At 42.5% G+C, this 20730-nt stretch overlaps 1 protein-coding gene across 2 annotated transcripts in view; it reads right to left on the bottom strand.

Moving 5' to 3' along the window:
• Positions 1 to 20730, bottom strand: part of SLC25A13 (solute carrier family 25 member 13) — a 164750-nt gene that overhangs the window by 119910 nt on the left and 24110 nt on the right. Inside the window, exons 2-3 of one of the 2 annotated variants that reach the window (XM_059712379.1) lie at positions 16798 to 16851; positions 10554 to 10696 (exon numbers count right to left, since the gene is read on the bottom strand). In XM_059712379.1, coding sequence (XP_059568362.1) covers positions 10554 to 10696; positions 16798 to 16851 — 197 coding nt within the window. Of the gene's footprint in view, positions 1 to 10553; positions 10697 to 16797; positions 16852 to 20730 lie in introns of those variants that run through there. The other variant, XM_059712380.1, reaches the window with a different exon arrangement.

A 20730-nucleotide genomic window follows, 5' to 3' on the forward strand; every position in this document is an offset into this window, starting at 1 on the left:
GGCACTTCTCCCACATGGGATTATTATTCATTGGCGAAGCCCTCAACCTGGTTACATCAAGCACTTCCAACTCTACACAGGAGCTAAGCAGATGAACTCGCTGGAGAGCTCACAGCTGCCCTAAAATGTCATGACCACAAACCCTCTGGTGAGCCCTCAAGTGGGTCCTGCCCAGCAACCAAGTCCGCTCCCTTGTCTATGCACTCTCCCACTTCTAGATGACTACTTGGTATATTCTTCTCTCTCCTCAAACTGCCAATACCTCAACCCGCATCCTCCCTCTCATCTATTTCCCATAGAAAAACCAAGGAAATCATTAGAAAACTTCCTCCACATCCCACCACTACATCTATACATCTTTACCCTATACTCCACCCATGCTTTCACTTTTCTTTTTAATATATTTTTATTGATTTCCGAGAGGGAAAGTGAGATATAAACATCAATGATGAGAGAGAATCATTGATCAGCTGCCTCCTGCACGCCCCCTTCTGGGGATGGAGCCCACAACCCAGGCATGTGCCCTTGACTGAAATCAAACCCGGGACCCTTTAGTCCACAGGATGACGCTCTATCCACTGAGCCAACTGGCTAGGGCCGCTCTTCCACTTTTCTAGCTCAGCATTTCTTAAACTTTTGTGGGGGTTTTTTGTTGTGTTTTTGTTAATCCTCCACTTGGATATTTTTTCCATTGCTTTTCAGAGTGGAAGGGAGGGGTGGGGAGAGAGCGAGAAATATCAATGTGAGACACAGACTGATTGCCTCCCCCGCATGCAACCTGACTGGGGGCAGGAATCGAACCCGCAACCCTTGGGTCAATAGGCCAACGTTCTAACCACTGAGAAACTGGCCAAGGCACATTTCTCAAACTTTGGGATTTCAGGACCCCTTTACATGCTTATAAATTACTGAGGATCCCTAAGAGCTTTTATTTATGTGGGCCATACCAATCATATATAAGAAATTAGAGTTGATAAATTTAAAAAATATTTAGTAATTCATTAAAAAGTGAATAAACCTTTTATATGGCAATACAAATAACATATTTGTTTGAAAATAACTCTTTTCACCCCGGTCAGGTAACTCAGGTGGTTGGACATTGTCCCCATATGCCAAAATTGAGGGTTTAATCCCTGGTCAGGGCACACATAAGAATCAACCAATGAATGCATGAATAAGTGAAACAACAAATTGCTATTTCTCTTTCTCTCTCCCTTCCTCTCTCTCTCTCTCTCTCTCTCTCAAATCAATAAAAATATTTTTTTAAAGAAAACTATTTTCTAAAACATGTAGTGAGAAAAAAAAGTAGTTTTATGTCTTTGCAAATCTCTCAACTGTCTGACTTAACTGACTTAGCTGCGGCTGCGTTCAATCTGCTGCAATATGCTGTGTTGGATGACGGATACAGAGGCTCTCAGCCTTACACAGACCACAGTTAGACAGTGTATGTTCATGGCCGTTTTAGACCATTGTGGATATTCTTCTATGATGCAACAGCACGTCCCCAAAAGTGGTAGTTTCTTAAGGACCAGTTGCAATGTGGAATCTGAAACTGTACCCATGAACTTTTCCCATTCTGTTTTATTAAAATCCATGCATCCAGCCTACACTCTAAATAGACTTTTTACCCCATGCATAAGACCATGTCTTGGTCAACTGGAAAATATCTTTTTCCCTAAGTTATGTAGATCTTCCAAATGTTGGCAGGTTTCATTACACTATATTAAAAAGTCACATCATTAATATCATCACTAATCATATCAAAAAAGTCTTTAAGTATTGGGAAGCTGTCACACCCAAATGTTAATTCTTTCAAATAAAAAGGATGTTCCATGATATGGAAAATGACTAACTCAACTAGCAACTCAAAATAACTGTTCAAGCTCACTTCCTCAGACAACCGTCACACGACAGTGAGAACTCTAAAATGATGTGTACTCGAGGGTGAGGCTGAATAAAAATCAATGACTTTTATTGCTTCTTCTGCTTCTTCAGAAACATTCTGAGGCAGAATCAGCATCCTCACTGATGACCGCTGTCACTGTGAACGTGAGCTGGAGAGGAATACAGTGATGCTCGGACTGGCTTGCTGGCACTGCACGATTGATGTTCGGGCACCAGCAGTTTCACCCACCAGTGCTTTTAGGACCGTCCTGTCAAGTACAGCACAGTGACAACGGCAGATCACACTTATTATCATAAACTGTTCTGATCTCAGGATTCCCTGAAAAGGTCTCTGAAACTCCCGGGTGCCACTGCCCACGCTTTGAGAACAGCTGTTTTGTAGGACCTCTCTGTGTTCTCACAGGAGGCCGCCCCCTCGCAGGCAATACACCGGAAGTACTTCCTTTTCTCTTCTACAGAGTCAACCCCATCAGTATACATGATGTTTATCTGGCCACCTTTAAAAGACCCTTCCTTCACCTTCCTCCCCCTCCAACTAGGACCCCATTTCTCACCTTCCCTTGACAGCAAAACCCTCTCAAAAGGGCCTGGATTGTATGCAGAAGCAGGGGCGGGAGGAGGAGGGCTGTCCTACATATGAATGAGAAGTGAAATCAGCACCTCGTCATTAATCAACCCTTTCTGGAATTAAAAAGAAAAATAAACCCAGGCACCTGACATTCCTAAAGGTTGTCTAATATACCAGCGACATAATACAAACCTTTTTAAGAATTCTTTTTTAATTTACTCCTCGCAGACAGCGTCTAGCCACCACATTGCACGCACCCCCCTATGATTTCAGACATCAAATATTAACACAAAGTGAGTAATGCAAAAAGAAAGGGGGTTAATCAGACACCTTGAGAGAAAGAAGAAAAATAACACTGATTCAATGAGAGCTGCTAATGAGGCTTTTTGTTTTGGGAGATTAATTTGGGAGTCTGATGACTAAGAAGAAAATTTAAGCTTTGCAGGTGACTGCTGGTGATTATGATCAAGTTCTTTTTTTAAAGAAATAAAGAGATGCCTTTGCTTAATTCTATAGGTTATGCATGTCGTGTGTTTATCTGAAATCTGTGTCCACCCTAGAAGTGCAGAAAACGTGCCTCGTCAGCAGCGTGAAAGAACTCCTCGTGTTGATTCTGGACTCTATTGGACAGAGGATGAGTACTTCAGACTGTGCACTGCTGATGTTTCAATACATTCCCCTAATACGCTTTAAGCGCTGCCACTGTAAACCTCATTAGCTCCCAGCATGCGGCCAGGGCCTGGATTTCATCGCCACAGCCTCCCAAAGGGCAAACAGGTATATAAAAATGATTTTATCATCAACAACATTATATGATCCTCCACCTTGTGAAGTATTTAAAAGGCCGTGTTTGTTTGTTTGTTTTTTCGCAGGAGGATAAATAGCAAACATGGAATAGGCAGACAACACACTTGATTGATACAGCCACACATTTTGAAAACCTAGATTTCTTTTTCATCCTTTCTTCTTTGACGCCTTTATTCCTCCTGCCTCCTAATGGGATCTGTCCCAGGTCTGAGTCTCTATGCTTGGAATAGAAGGGGTTACTTGTGCATGCTGACTCCATTACTACCATTTTGATTCAACAAACCGGGTGCTGACAAGGCAGTAAGATGGACATGTCAGCTTGTCATTAAGAAACCAGAATTCCTGTCCTAGCCTGTTTGGCTCAGTGAATAGTGTCAGACTGTGGACCTGTGGAGTGAAGAGTCACAGGTTCAATTCCAGTCAAGGGCATGTACCTTGGCTGCAGGCTCCCCGCCTTTCCCTCCGTCCCCGCCAGCCGGGTACCTGGCTACGTGTGTTAAGGAGGCAACCAATTGATGTGTTTCACTCACATCAATATTTCTCTCTGTCTTTCCCTGTCTCTTCCATTCTCTCTAAAAAAATCAATGGAAAAATATCCTCGGGTGAGGAGAAAGGAAGGATGGGAGGGAGGGAGGGAGGGAGGGAGGATGGATTCCTGACATCCCCTTTTGCAGAGAAGAGCCAACTTTTGTTTCATCGTGGAGTGCAAAGATAGGAATAGGCCTTTTACTCCATGCATAACACTTGAGATAGAAAACGTTTTTGTGGTCAATTTGTATGTGATCCTAGCTAGACATTTAGATACCGGAGCCACCCAGGGCCCACTCCACACATGCAGGAATTGAACCTGTGACAGGCAGTGAGCATCCTGAGCCCAGGAGGCCAGGCACCCAACCCTCCGGATTATTCAGGCCCCATTTCATCTTTCCGGGTGAGGAGACCAGGTACTAGTGGAAACGGCCTTTGAGCACCAAGACCTCTCTAATAAGCACCAGTTAATACCAAAAACAAACCACAAATAGAAACAAGTTTGCTTGAACAAAGGGACATACTCACAACCTTTACTCTTACCTTGTTCTTAGGAGATAGCTGTGTGTATAAAAATTACACTCAGATGATAAACAAAGAAAGCTTCAGTCCTATTTTAAACAAAATCACACGGATAACTAAATTTAAAATACATCAAAAACCACACAAACAAATCCAACAGCAAGTGGAGAATCCACACTCTTCAGCTAAGGTGAGGGGGCCTGAGAAGGCTTTAGAGACCCTCTCCTCCTCCTCCTCCTCCTCCTCCTCCTCCTCCTCCTCCTCCTCCTCCTCCTCCTCCTCTTCTTCCTCCTCCCTCAAGATGCTGTGACAAGCCCTCCTGGCCGGGGACCCCCACCAAACAAAAGGTTTCCAAGACTCGGCCCTCAAAGTTTCCTCTCATTCCCCTCAAGGTGCTTCACAAAATGAGTACAGCCATCATTCAATCTATTAAAACAGTGGAATTTGGGAAAATCTACACACAACAGGCAATTAGAAGGGAGGGGTGAAGACCAGTGAAATCAAAGAACATTAACAGAGCGTGCTGTAGCAGAGGCAAATCGTGCCAATCCCGACTCAAATTATGCTGATGGTTCTCCACCGCTCAAAGACCCCAAATCCTTAATATGATGTACCAGTTCCCGCACAGTCCTGCCTGGCCTCGCTCTCCCACCACTGTGCCCTGCGGCTTCCACGCTGGGGCCACGCCAGCCTGTGCATTTCTGAATGTGACCATGGCCTTGGAAACTGCCGGTCCCCATCTGCAATGCTCTGTCTTCTGATCATTCCCCCCCACCCCCCCCCCCCCGCCACTGCCCATCACCCACCCAAACTCCTACAGTTCAAATGTCACTCATCCCGGGGAAGTCGTTTCTGACCTCCTAGCCAGCATGAAGCCCTTAACTGTCTCTCCCACCACGTCTCTCCTTCACAACACTTATCACAACGTCAATTCATGTTTCGTTGCGGTTCTTGGATTAACAGCTGTCTGCTGCAGTCAATAAGGAGGTCCAAGGGGACACCATGGTGTTTCCACTGACCAGTCATCCTCCTCACACAGCACCGAGCAGGCACAGAGAGGAGGTTCTCCAACAGCTGCTGAAGGCAGACTGGCCAGCACTCTGGTAGAAACTCACAGCACGGAAGGCTGACCAAGTCCCAACCTTACGAAACATGAAATTAGAACCAGGAGTGAGGCCCCAGATACACAGGACCCCTTTCCGGGAAGCCCATGCAGTGCACAGGTGTTTAGCGTCCATGCTAGAGTTCAGCCCAACCCTACACGTGGGTGAGGCCTTCAGGAGGGGTCTGTGCTCTCATGGAGACGCTGTGCCACAGTGTGCTGGGGTCTCTGCCTAGAAATGCCTAGATCTAGCCAAAAGCTACCACACCGCTAGAGAAAAAAGCTGTTTGGGGGGAATCGGGCTGATTGGTCTCTGTCCCCAATAAATTCTTTGCAACCACAGGCTTTCTAATCACTCAGAGAAAATAGCTATGTGAGAGTATTCATTTCCTAGGGTTGCTACAACACAGTGCCACAAATGGGGTGGCTTAACAAACCAGAGATTCATCCTGTCATAGTTCTGGGGAGCGGAAGTCCGAAATCAAGGTGCCAGCAGGGCCACCCTCCCCACAAAGGGAGATGCTTCAGGGGAGAATCCTTTCTTGCCTCTTCGAGCTTCGGGTAGCCCCAGGTGTCCCTGGCTTGTGGCCACATCACTCCAATCTCTTGTGGTCACAATGACTCAAGGAACAGTGGTTGATTAGGGACGATGATTTGAGACTTGTGAACTTGACAAAAGCTGTGCTTCCAAAGAAAGGGAAAGGAAGGGGAAAGAAAGGCACTGCAGTTTTCCATTGAGAACAGATGTGTGACTATACCTACCTGTGAAGTAAACACTGAGGCACTGTGGGTCAGGGTCAGGGAAAACGGTACATGAACATCTGAATGGGCCTTGGGCAGGCCTAGGCTCGAACAGTGGCCCGACTAGCTCAGTAAGCTTAAATAACTTGGATAAGTTCTTCAATTTGCTTAGTCACTATGGAAAGAATTACCATAATATATATGGTGAGCTATAAAATAGTTCTATCCTTAGACCCAGGAATCTTTCTCTTCAAATTTCTTTCTAAGGAAATAGTTAAATGAAAAGGGGGGGGAAATAGTCACTCCAATATTATCTATTTCAGAAAACTAGAAATTGAAATAACTCTGTAAGGGCAGAATTTCATAAAGCAGTGTATATTAATTTGATAGAAAATGCTGAAGCTATTTAGTGCTGTTCATATGAACAGCATACAGAAATATAAAAATTAATTGATACAGTCTAAAAGATTACAAAAGAGAATTACAATTAATGCAGATTCAAATTATGAAAAATATCGATGCACATTAACAAATCCTGGAAGATAGTAAAACGTTCCAAATATCTGTGTCAAGATAAGATTATGGGTGGTTGGAAACTGAGGTGTTCACTCTTACTACTGTTTTTGCAACTGGGGGAAAAAGTTAGCCAGAGGGCAACAAATTGAGGCCATCGGAGATTTTCTCTGTCACAGGGAAACACTGGGATTTAAGATAACACGAAACCTGAAAGAAAATGTCAGGTTAAAGAGGGTTGTGAGATTACGAGAGAAGAGGCTGCTGGGAACATGGGAAAGGTCAAAGTCTTTGCAGCCAGACAAGCCTGGACACCTTTTGGCAGAAAACTGCCTGATTACAGAGCACCTCATCTACCTTATCTGAGAAACCAGGAAAACAAAGCCAACATTTCAGCTGTGTTATAAGCTTTTGAAAAAATGTTATTTTTATTATGTTATGTTATGTTATGTTATGTTATGTTATATTCTATAGGTAAAATGTATGTCACATTGTTACATCTAATAAATTTAAGGCTATGTTTTCTGAGGGTATACATGTAAAAAGAAATAGAAAAAGTGAATGGGGGTGAGGATGGAAAACAAGGCAAAGTACATCAGAAGGTATTACAATTACACAAATTAATGCCCATAAATACATTAATTACAAACAAAATGCTCACTGAGAGAAACAGAAAATAAAAGACAGAAAAATCCTATTATGCTAAGTTTAAACAGGAAATGTCACTATGAACTTTTGACTTTTTTAAAGTGTATTTCCCAGCTCTTCCCACTGAAAAGAAAGAGATGCAGTAACACCCTAGTGACAATAAGCCAGTGCTCCATTTTTGCTTCTATGCACCACTCCGATTTAAAAAGAATCAGGGCTTCTTAGAGAAAATAGCAATTTCCAGGCCCCAGGGAGGAAAAATCCACGGTGGGCCTAGAGCATCTTATTTGCCAAAAGCAAGGAGCACTCAAAGGCTAAGAGGACAGGAGCCAGCCTGAAGGGACACCCACCGACCACACTGGGACAATTTTAGCATCTAAGGGAATAAAAGTAATAGATTATAATACATTGCATCTAAAATAAACAAATCCATGAATTTGTACTGATATAAAAAGTGAAGAGAGAAAGAAAAGGTAATGGAGGTAAGAAAGCTTTTCTTTACCAAAGAATGGCAAACAATAAAGACAGGATTTTTTTTAAATCACCATTTTTCAAACCCCAGTGTGATAACTGATTCAGAAAAGGATTATCACGGATGCTGAAACTATGGGGTGAAAAGTTGCTATGAAAGAAGACATCCACACATTCTCAAAGTATTCTACATATTAATTACAAAACAAAAACGGCCCCATACGATGGAAATAGCTAGTGCAGTGATGGCGAACCTATGACACACAAAATCATTTTTTTGGTTGAGTTTTCTTTGTTAAATGGCATTTAAATATATAAAATAAATATCAAAAATATAAGTCTTTGTTTTACTATGGGTGCAAATATCAAAAAATTTCTATATGTGACACGGCACCAGAGTTAAGTTAGGGTTTTTCAAAATGCTGACACGCCGAGCTCAAAAGGTTCGCCATCACTGAGTGGATACCACGGTTAGCAACTGATCAAACTTAGAATGATCAATTCTGGGACAGCGTGCCTCCTAAGATACAACAGGTAGTACAGAGACTGTCCTAATCTGCACCCCAAAGTTTAACAGGCAGGCGTGAAGAAAGAATCAGACAAGTCTAGAATGTGGGACCTTCAACAAAATCACTGGGCCAGGATTTTAAAAGTTAATGTCATGGAAAAAAAAACATTAAGAGGCAAGGATCTGTTCTAGATTAATACAGCCATGGCCAGTGTGGCTCAATAGTAGAGCACTGGCCCACACACCGAAGGGTTAAGGGTTCGATTCCCTGTCAAGAGCATGTATATTCTGGGCCCTGGTAAGGAGGCAACCAATCAATGTCTCTCTCTCACATAGATGCTTCTCTCTCTCCCCCCTCCCCCATCCCTCCCTTCCACTCTGTCAAAAAAAAAAAAAAATCAATGGGAAAATCCTCCAGTGGGGATTAAGAGAGAGAGAGAGAGAGAGAGAGAGAGAGAGAGAGAGAGAAACTAAATGTAATATAAAAACTTTAACTGGATTCTGGGTTTTAGAAAAAGGAGATGAGGCATTTGAGAGGGGAGGTGGACAGAGCGATCTGGCATATTTGAAAATGGATTGCATATCAAATGTTATTTGGCACGATTATTAATTCTCCCAGGTATGATCATAGTGTGGTGGTTGTGTAGGAGAATGTTCTTAGTCTTAGAAGATAAATGCTCAAATCTCATGATGGCTGCAATTTACAATTTAATAGTCCAGCCAAAAAAGGAAATTATGCGTGTGCACGTTTGTGTGCAGAAAGTGTGAATGTAAAAGGAGAGGACAAAGGTGGAAAACTGTTAACAGTCAGTCAATTCAGATGAACGGCATATATTGGGTGTTCACTGCATTCTTCCAATTTTTGTGTAGTTTAAAATTTTTTAAACTATCAAGTAAGAAAAAGAAAAAGATCTTAATCACTGAGTCAGATAATTTATGTTGCATAAGTTGGTCATCCTTCATCTGAATCATTAACACAGAAGGTATGGAGGCAACCAAATTTTCTCAAAAAAAAAAAATGTTTGCTAGACTAATTCTATGTCCCATCTACCTTTCGCTTTAGTGGACTAGTATGAAATATATTTCAGCCTCTCCTTGTACCACCTAGCAATGACCCCACCTTGGGGTGGAGATAGAACACAGAAGTAACCCCAATAACTACTATTAGATTAGAGAGAGAAGGCATAACGCAGCCACCCTCCAGGATACAAAAGGAGGTGTAACTGTCTGTGTCCTCCCCACTCCTTGCCACTCTGAACAGGTTATTTCCACGAGTGATGGGACAATCGATAGGTAACTAAGAAGAGGGAAGTGCTAGTAAGAACAGAGAGCATTCACGGTACATCAAGAGATTTCACTTTGGCTGTATCTCAAACCAACACATGCGGGAAAATCAGACACGTGACAGATGACGGCTCAGAGCTAGAAAAACCCACCCCAGAATGGCAGGTAACTACTCTGTCGAAGGGGTAGGTGCTGGCAAGCAGCGAGAGTGGAAGGCTGGGAGCCCACCGCAGTCTATACAGAGAGGCTGGTTCCTGGGGGTTCTATGAGGCTATGAGGGGACACTGGTGTTCGTATCAGCAAGGGTGCAGAGTCCAAACTTCTGCACTTGGTGATAAAAGCCGACGGCAATCCCAGACAGCTTAGGCAAGACTCCTGTTTAAAATGTAAACCAAGAAGGCTGGCGGGAAAAACAATCCCAAGGCATTTTGCCAAGTGTCCTACTGAATTTTAGATGGTTCGGTCTTTCTCTTCCAGCTTGGTTAGTACGCTTTTCATGGGGATTTGGAATCATATCATGCAGTCTGTTACTAGTAGCATTTAATCACATGTTAGATTTAAAAGTTATTGGAGCAGAGGGAAATATTAGAGAAAAGTTATATTCTTAGAGCTATGTTTCATATTTGCTCACAATTTTACAGTTCCTTTGAAAAATACCAACATAAATACAAACACTCTGGAATATCTTCATACCACTTATCAACTACAACAGTGCCATGAAACTATAAATAGTTCTTTAACCTGTATAAAAAAAATACATATGCAAAATCCCCATCTGTGATACAAATGCTGGAGGAAATATTGAAGTTATTATTTCTAAAATAATGTATTACTTGTAATAGGTAGAGAAAATGCTCTTAAGAGATGGGAAGTGTATGCAGACTTCCTAATCTTTAAAGCAACAGAAAGCTGTTTCAAACAAAAATATTAAATGGGACAATAAGCAATAAACATACCCATCTTTGGTTTGATCCACCACACCGCTTAAAAGTTCCACAGTCTTTGAATTAGGCTGGCTTTCTCCAAAAATGTTCAAATAGCGAGTGACAAAGTCATTGGGAGACATGAAAAATTCACCATTTTTCTCAATGCTTGCATACTGTTTTTAAAAAAAAAAAAGAGAGAGAGAGGAGATATTTTATTCTCAAAAGTACACAATCGTGAGATTAATATGTGGAAAAGCTGAAATATTCAAAGGGTAATATATCAGATATGATAATATTCTCTTCACAAAGAGTTATTTTCCATCATTTCAAAGAAAAAACAAACATAAGGACGCCAAGGCTCATGCTTATACCAGTGCTTCTCCACGGGGGGCAGCTTAGCCTGACTGACAGCTTGCAAATGTCAATGGCCCCCAGTAGCTGAGTACAACCAGCGAGGAGGAGCCCTGTCTGCATGTTACCTGCCTTTCTGGGGGTGGAATTCTCCAGCTCTGAACTTCCTCTGCTTGTCTATTTCCCCCACAGGGGACATCTGGCAGTGCCTGAGGACCATTTTGATTGTCATAACTCGGGGAGAGGGGTGCTACTGGCACCTCACGGGTAGAGGACAGGGGTTCTGCTGAAGCAGTACACAAGATGACCCCCTACAACAGTGTCCAGCCCACAATATCCACAGTGCCGAGGTTGAGAAACTATGGATTACAACCCATGTCTTGTTCTTTAGCAAGGATATAGGGCTTTTATTAAAAGTAGGATTAATTATGAAGTCAGAGATGAATATAATCTAATTCTTTTGCCCATTTCTGCTTCAAGGACATCAACGATGCAAGAAAGGGTGACAAGGCACCCTCTCCCTCCAGGGAGCACACTCGTACCTCTCCCTTCCCCCTCTTCTTCCCTTCCCTCCCTCACCCCTACCCCCCAGCCCCAGGCAGGCATCTCCTAACCTCTGAGGGACCCAGGAGACTTGCAACCAGGGGAGCAATGGGCAGAAGCAGCTTGTCCGGGCTCACCCGGAACCCGTCTGACTTCCCCGTTTTCTCTGACTTCCCAGTGAGCTAAAGCAGCCCTGCCTAGTTCTCTCCTGTTGCTTCTTCTATGCTAAGCCCTTCCGTGTTTCATTTCCCCCACTTTAAAATGTACTCTCAAAGTAAAAAACAAACAAAGGAAGGATGACAGACAGGCTGAGTTGGAAGAGACTGTTAACTGCATGGCTTCCTGTGGGGTTGTACGGAAGGGGGTAGGAAATGCTGCTCTAGTAGAGTCCTCTTCATTCTAGAGCAGAAATGGTCAGTAAGGATTAGGTGGCGTGTGATGGTTTTTCACAGCGTTCCCCAGGTCTGCCCTTCAGTATGTTACACTCCAGCTCATGTGGTTGGGACCTGCTCATTCCTGCTCTGTGGAGCCCCTGGTGCTATGGGAAATGCTGAGAAACGACTTAGACATCATGTATTTTCCTATGGAGCAGGAAAGGGCCTCTTGGTCCTGGAGACACAGCTGTGATTTGAGGGATGTGGAGGAGGGAGGACAGCAAGCTACACAAAGAACAGGGACAGATGGGTGACAGAAACCATACTGGCGGCCAAAGAGAAAGGGGAGCACAGTGAATAGCTTTTACAAGTGACCTGAGCCTCTCTCCTTAACAATTTTGAGAAGTTTTAATATAATTAAACGTATACTTATGAAACAGGGAGGCTTTTAGGATTCCTTGCACAACCCAATATGATACTAAATGCGATGGTTAATTTTATGTCAACCTGACTGGCCAACAGGTGCCCAGATTAAACAATCTGGGTGTGGCTGTGACAGTGTTTCTGGATGACGTGCACCGGAATCTGTGGACTCAGTAGTGGACTGCCTTCCCCAGGGTTGGACGGGCATCATCCGATCCACCGAAGGCCTGATAGAACAAACGCTGGAGGAGGGAAGAATTTGTTCCCTTTTTTCCTGCCGCCCTGTTTGAGCTGGGACATACCTTTCCTGGCCCTCAGACTGAGATTTACACCGTCAGCTTCCTTGGTTCTCAGGCCTTCAGACCTGAACAAATTACCTCACCAGTTTTCCTGAGTCTCCAGCTTGCAGATATCATGGGACTGCTCAGCCTCTATAATGGATGGCTTAAGCCAATTCCTCATAATAAATAAGGATGGATGGACAGATGGATGGATGGATAGAGCTAGAGATGAAGATATCTCCTACTGGGGTCCTTATGATATCTTGAGAAAAACAATTTTCTGCCCTACCCGGTTTGGCTCAGTGGATAGGAGCATCAGCCTGCGGACTGAAAGGTCCCAGGGTTTGATTCTGGTCAAGGACATGTCCCTTGGTTGCGGGCACATCCCCAGTAGGAGGTGTGCAGGAGGCAGCCGATCGATGTTTCTCTCTCATCAATGTTTCTAACTCTCCCTTCCTCTCTGTAAAAAAATCAATAAAATATATTTTAAAAATAATCATTTTCTGAGATTCGCATGGGAGAATGATTTTTATTTGCGTGGCTGACATGCCTATGCTATTTGGCCTCCCCTTTGCTCCTTTCCTGTTATTAATAACTAGGTTAATTACAATGGTATCAAATACATATCTGTTTAAATTAACATGAATCAGCATCAAAAGTGTTAGGCAGACAAAAAAAATCATGTCAGAAGCAAAACTGACCACACCTAGACTTTAATTTCCACACCCAGACAAAACACTAGCCAGCACTTACCTCAAGAACAGCCTGCATAATGAAGCTCAAAGGCCTTATGGAGAAATGCCCTACACCAAGTCCTGCCCTACTTACCATTCCAGTATCACTGCCCAAAACCCTATGCTCCGGGCCACCCCACACTCCTGGTACTCTTATATCGCACAAGCTCTCCCTTTGCCTGGAATGTTCTTCCTTTGCCCCAGAACCTTCTTCTACCTTCTCCGTTTGATAAATAAACACTTACTCATCTTCAAATGCAGCTCAAACACCACTACCTCCCTATAACGTCAATGACTCTCTCTAGGGAGACATAATTATCCCCTTATCATCTTCCTGCTAATTAATGCTATATAATACTCATCATCCATATAATGGCTTTATCTTTTTATTACACTTTATCTTTTTATTGCACTGTGAAATAGTTAAGTGCATGAGCCATAATTTATACACTTTTATATACCCCATACCTCACACTACTTTACAGTAAACACCTTTAAAAAAAAAAAAAAGAAAAAAAAACTAAAGTAGAAATTATTTTAACTCAAAAACATAAAATAAGCCAGTATTGAGCCCATTTTAGTCCCCCAGGACCCCTCTTTCCTTATCTGTCTCGGTTCCATTGGCTCTCTCATCTCCACAGCTACCTGCTACCAGTACCTCTGGTACCAGCACCTCTGGTCCAAGGGTACAATGATGCTTCTCTTCACATGCCCCAAGCTACAGAGGAATCCTCTACCCTGGTTAACAGAGAGAAGGCTGAGATATTTATTAGAAAAAAAAGTCAGGAAAAAGTCAGAAAATCCGCAAAGTAGCCAGGTTTACAGAATGCTTATGGCTGATCCATAATTAACTATAAAACCCAGCCACAGCAGAGACGTGCCTGGCACAGTCCCCAGGGCGCCTCGCTCCTATTCTTCCTCCACCACAACACTGTCTGCGTCTGCGGTAGATGGTAAACAAGAGATCCTCAGCGTGCTGAGCCAAGGATTTGCATCAGTACCACACTATCCAGGCCTGATGAGGTCACCCGAACCTTTGCCAGATCCACAATCCCTTCCAGAAACTGCTGACCACTGTTTTCTTCAGGGACGGTTCTCCCCACATCATCCCCCCGGACTCGAAGTCATACTGAACTCTCGCTCAATAGCCAGGTAGTCCTAGCCACCCTGCAGGGAGGACAGACAACACTTCCCTATTTGGTCCCATAGATTCCACCCCAGCCCACAGGCCCACTTACCCAGAAACCCCACAGCTGGTACTCCAAAACCCCACATGGAATTCCTACCCTCCCCAGGGTCTATTTGACCAATCTGATTTGTTTCTAGTATAGACTTTCCTGCTATTGAGAAACCACATCTGGAAAGGACATATTGTCCCAAAGTAGGACCTTAACCTGCCACACGGCCTCAAAAGGTGGAGACCGCTTTTACCTGGAGCCTTTCCACTGATTACACCAAAAGACTAGTGAGGCCCTGACCGGTTTGGCTCAGTGGATAGAGCGTCAGCCTGCGGAATGAAGGGTCCCAGGTTCGATTCCTGTACCTTCCTTGGTTGCGGGTACAGCCCCAGTAGGGGGTGTGCAGGAAGCAGCTGATCAATGTTTCTCTCTCATCGATGTTTCTAACTCTCTATCCCTCTCCCATCCTCTCTGTAAAAAATCAGTAAGATATATTAAAAAAAAAAAAAAGACTACTGAGTATATCTAGATGCACCATCTGCTGAGACATTCTGAAAGCTGTTCCCTTTTCCTGTCAGAAGGATGCCTGCAACTACGGCTGGTTTAGAAAACAGAAATACAAAACAGACAAGTCTTGAGTTCAAGGTCTTAGGAATTTGTCAGCTCAAGGTAATGAACTTTACTCTTTTCTCTAGGCTCTTTGGCAACCCACTCACACGCTCTTCTGCAAGTGGTCTTCCAGAATGACATCATTAGAGTTTCTCAATAAAGACCTTAAATACACATATTACAAATATCTGAGGTTCCCTCATATACACCTGATCCCAATCATAGTGGGCCCAAAATGCATAGCAACAGACACTGGTCAAGGTAAGAGACGAAACGTTTCTGCTTCCTGGACTGTCAGTATCCAGCATCATTTTCCACCTTAGAATCTCAATATTGTATTGTCCTTTTGGGCCAACAACAAATTTATATAAAAGATTTCTGCGTTCTTATATACAATCCAAGCCTCCCTATAAATCTATCCTTTTTTCCCCCTCTCCCCCAAAACTGCTCATATTTTTTATCATTTTCCTTTGGAGACTTTGTCTCTCTGTGTTTGAATTATTTAATTGTAAACATTTACTGAATCAATATCTAAAGCAAATCAGGTGCTGGGCACTTTCATAAAGTTTTTTTCATTGATTCTTTACAATTTTTGTAACTTATTATGAAAGTGTTCAAACACACACAAAGTAGAGAGAATAGTATAATAAACCCAATACTGCATTTCCCAATTTCAAAAATTATCATCACACTGCCTGCTCATTCTTCCCTACCCCACCAAAACTGGATTATTTAAAAGCAAATCTCAGATATCATAGTCTCATAATCTCTGTAAATACTTTAGTGTGTTTCTATATAAGAGAAAAAGATTCTTTATGGTTCCCATAATCTGAATACCATTATCCAGCCTAAACATCAAAAATAACAAACACTCAATATCGAATAATCCTGTCAGTGTTTAAATTCCTTGATTTTTCAATTTGTTTAATGGTAATGCATATTGATGAAGAAAGTGATGCATATAAAATTATTAACTTTTAAAGACATATATTCTCAGTACACAGTAGATTATCAAGTTTCTCATTCAAAGCCTGGGTCTTCTTTATATACAGCACAGTTACCTTTGGTATGTGTAGAAGAAGGCTACATAAATACTTTTAAAATTATCTTTATAAAAGTGGCCTTTTCTTTTTTTGAGTACTTTGATTCCAGTTGAATAACATTAAAAGTGGTTCAGTGTTTGGAATCTGAGGTAGACTTTTATTAGAGGATTAGTCATTCACTGTGCAATATGGCAAAGTAGGCGAAACTGGAAGAAACTAAGGACATAAACTTGCAAGGTGTCTGTTGTGATTTCACATCTAGTATTACTCATACTGCGGCCTCCGCACCAGGCAGCACAGTTGTAATAAAATGATGATGATGACGACAATGATGATGACGGGCTTCTGGGTGAAAGAAGGATTACTGAAATGTTTACAAAGAGCTTTAAACTGCTTAGGAGGAAAAGCATTACCATTAAACCACACAAGTCAATCCTGGAAAGGTAAATGGGTTGGGAGACTAAATCCCCCAGGAACTCCTTTTCAATACCTGACACCATGTGAGATAAGGGAAATGAAAATGTAAACATATCACAAACAAATAACAGCAAGTTTCTGATACATTTTTTAAAAAAATAGGTATAATTGTTAAGGACCCCTTTTATGAGTCTTAAGTAATGATACTTTGGGGGATTTTTAAGAACCACAACAATAAAATAAAGATCTGCTTAAAAATAATCTTTAAAAGTTATAGAACACAGATCGACCAAGAAACAAAATAGATTCCTTTATACTGACCTTCAAAAATATTGTTCTAAGCTCAGCGGGATCCGCTCTCTTGGTTAAAGCCACCTACAAATAAACATAAAGACGTTTGTATTATTAGAACAAAGCTGAGAAATCAAGCTACCGACTGAAAGAAATAAACTCCAGGTCAAAAATTAGAGGATTTCATTTTTGTACTTAAACAGTAAATTCCCCAGTACAAAACCTACTTCCTGAATTTTAAATTAGACTCCCTATGTGGCTTCATAAATGCTAACATTCTGGCCAAGCAACCGTTAAAGCTCCAAATATGTAGTGTTAAATGCATACCTTTTTGTTTTGTTTGTTTTTTTTCAAAAAGAAGAAGAAAAAAGAAAGAAAAGTTGAAACAGATTTTTAGTCATCTGGCATTTTAAAACTATACTCCAGAGTGATCCCAACCCTTTCATAGGGGAATAGTAAATATTAAAGTACAACCTGTTTGTTAATTAACTCTGCAAGAGAAGATGGTTCTTAAAGAAGTTAGTGAACAAGGCAAATCATATTAACAAGCAGAAGGGGGGTACTTCCCACAGTGGCAGCCTGAGCAGGTGGGAAGGCCCCAGCTACCTGGGCATGCCAAGCCAATTCTCCTCTTCTCCCCGACTTTTAATTTAAGAAGACAAAGGTCTCCAAAGGTATGGCCATTATTCTCCACATTCTGGAAATACAAGGGGCTATGGTTACCTTTCAAGAGCAAAATGTGTCAGATTAGCTCAGAATAGGTGTTGTGCTTAATTCTCCAGCCCACAAAGTCCAAAAACATCACTGGGGAAAAAGCAAGACAAACTTGCACATGGCTGCCCCAGGCCAACACAAAAGAGTCCTTATGTGGAACCAAACAGTGGGCTTATTCAGCGTCCCATCACCCAGTCCTGCTGGCAAAACCGCCATGAGACTGAATTCTCACCAAGCACAGCGTCACCCCATGATAGAGCCAAGAGGGGTTCCTGGAACCGCCCCAATACTCGAGCCATGGCGCTATCCACAGGGAGATTTATGCAAATTGTTCTAAATCCCTTCTGTGTGTTTGCAAAGACTCTTCTGAGATCTTTGGACAATGGGTTCTCTGTCTCTAAGTGTGTAACTGCCTGAGTTCCTTTGCCCACCACTGTAGGGAATAATTTTATTAACTAATCACTGGGATGGGAGAGGTACTCTTTGGAAATCAGTGGTTGGTCACCTTCTTTCCCAAAGCAAGACCGATAACTCCTTTAATTTCAGCTGAGCACTTGTAACCACCAGTACTATTTTTATTCATAAGAATTTGTGATCTTTTAAAACCCTGAATTAGGTAGTGTTCTTTACTGTTCAGTTAAGAAGGGGGAGATAGGCTGCTAACCAACCTAAGACTGATGATAATGCTGACCGAAGGCTGCCGGAGAAGATTCCCCCTTTGCAGGCCCATGTTCTGAGGAAGGTGGAGAGAATGAACACCAATGGGAGGGGAGGGAACGGCATAAAAATGCCTCCACCCTCGTCTTTTAAGAGCAGAGAAATTCCGTCCGAGTTCCACATCGCAAGACAGTCCATAAGTAACATTGGTTAAAAGGCATATGGTGACCCTAGGCACTTGGTTGGTTTTCCTTTTAAAAGCAAAGGAAAGTTTCCACAAAGTGAACTATCCTTGCTCTGAATACCACATCCTTTAAAATGTAATTAATTCACTATGTCATAAAGCCTTCCCTGTGCAGTGCTCTTTCAGAGTGGGTTTCTCCTGCCCTAAATTCCCACAGCGTTCTTCTCCTTGCTGATCCCAAAGTGCACACTCAGGGCTCCCCACCAGGACCATGCGCCTCTGAGAGAGAAAGGAGCAAAGCGCTCCCTCTGTAACTCCCAGAGCCTCGGACACAGGAGAAAATCCACACAGTGACTCAACACTTGTAAGGCATGATGCCTAATGCGTACAGAACATTCCATGGTTTTCAAACCATGACTATCATCTCATTGGATCCTCACAGCAACCCTGAAACTCAGATAGAGCATATCATTACCCTCATTTTACAGAAAGGAAAACCAAGACTCAAAAAGGATTAAATATTTCCCCAAAACCAGATTAGCACCAATCTGTACTTACATTTTCTTTTTTTTTTCTTTTTTTTTTTGTTACATCAATGGCTTGAAAATTTTTATTTAACTTCAGCAAATATTGGGAATAGAAAAATGAACTCTGCAGAATCGCACAAATAAATTTTCCCAATACTTACATTTTCTATGTATTTGAAATCAGATCCCAAATCTTCCTTCTTTGACTGTTGGTCTTTGCACTGATCCACATTACATACAGCTTCACAATGATGATGACTTGTGTTAACCACTGACATAATATAGTAAGTACATGCCTACCAATTGCTCCTACCACCACCAGTGTGTCATGTCCATCCAGTGCTGTGATTAAGAGCATGGCTTTAGTGCCAGACCACCCTCGATTGGGAGCCAGGCCCAACCCCTAACCTAACTAGCTGTGTGACCTTGAGCTACTTCCCTGACCTCTCAGCCTCACAGTCCTCATCTAACAAAGCCAGAAGTCCTGAGTGGTTAGAGGGGTGATAGGAGACAATCACATAGAGTGCTGAGCATCAACACCCCCAACAGTTAAAGTACTCAATCAATGGTTTATATTACTTGTATTATTTATCCACATGTGTTTATATTCTATCATGCTTACTCCTAAAAATGTCTAAATGATGACTAACCTGGCTTATAACTTGAGACGGGAGAAATCAGGGGAAGAGAGGAGAAAGTAACTCATGGGTCTTCAAAAACATTCACAAAAGCTCTAAATCAGGGGTCCTCAAACTTTTTAAACAGGGGGCCAGTTCACTGTCCCTCAGACCGTTGGAGGGCCGGACTATAGTTTAAAAAAAAAACTATGAACAAATTCCTATGCACACTGCACATATCTTATTTTGAAGTAAAAAAACAAAACAGGAACAAATACAATATTTGCATTTGCATGTGGCCCGAGGGCCATAGTTTGAGGACCCCTGCTCTAAATGAACATACAGGTCTTTCCTAACTCACCATTCCATCTGCTATCCTAGCTCCATTGCTGGCTACTTCTTGAAAACAGACCCAAAGTTCAGGGTACAGCACACAGTTAACGATCACGGTGGAATTCCCCTGAGGCCCACTGAAATGTGTACTGGGTCCTGGACACATTCCACTGCAGCCCAGATAGCTACGGTTCCACAGGAAGTGGATTCAGAAACACTCCTGAGCCTCACCTCTGCACTAATCCCATCTATTGCCCCAGGGTTGTGTGGCCATTCAAAATGTCCATTTTTCTCTTCTACCTCCTGTTCTTATCTCCTTGTTTTAGTGTCATTTCAGTGGCGTCACTGAGGACAACATAAAAACGCCGTCAGAAGTGCCAGTGTTCTGAGGTGGTTGAGTTGGATTCTACCTGGTGGTAAAACCAATACCCAGATAGTTCTGTGAGCTGGAAAGAGGGAACCACAGAAAGGTATTAGCCAACTCAGAATCACTGCTCAGCAGGCACAGTGCGCATCACTTAAGAAGCTTTAGTTTGCTGGGCTTTGGAAGGGTCAGCAAACTGTAGATTACTTTCAGAAGACTTCCTTTCATTGTTATATATATTTTTCTCATATACTAACAGCATGTAACTGTTTAAAGCGACAAGTCTTAAAATCTAATTGCCTGATTTTATCATTACGCTTCTTAAATTTGCATTATAAGAGTAGATTCCACAGCCCGGGCCCATGTGGCTCAGTGGCAGAGAGTCGACCTATGAACCAGGAGGTCACTGTTCTAGTCCATGGTCAGGGCACATAGTGCCATACCACCCTCCATTGGGGGTGCAGGCTCCCGGGTTGCTGGCTTAATACCTAGTAGGGAGCATGCAGGAGGCAGCTGATCAATGAGTCTCTCTCATCATTGATGTTTCTATCCTCTCTCCCTCTCCCT

This window comes from Myotis daubentonii, chromosome 10 (assembly GCF_963259705.1).
Source record: "Myotis daubentonii chromosome 10, mMyoDau2.1, whole genome shotgun sequence".
In the NCBI taxonomy this organism is placed as follows: Eukaryota; Metazoa; Chordata; class Mammalia; order Chiroptera; family Vespertilionidae; genus Myotis; species Myotis daubentonii.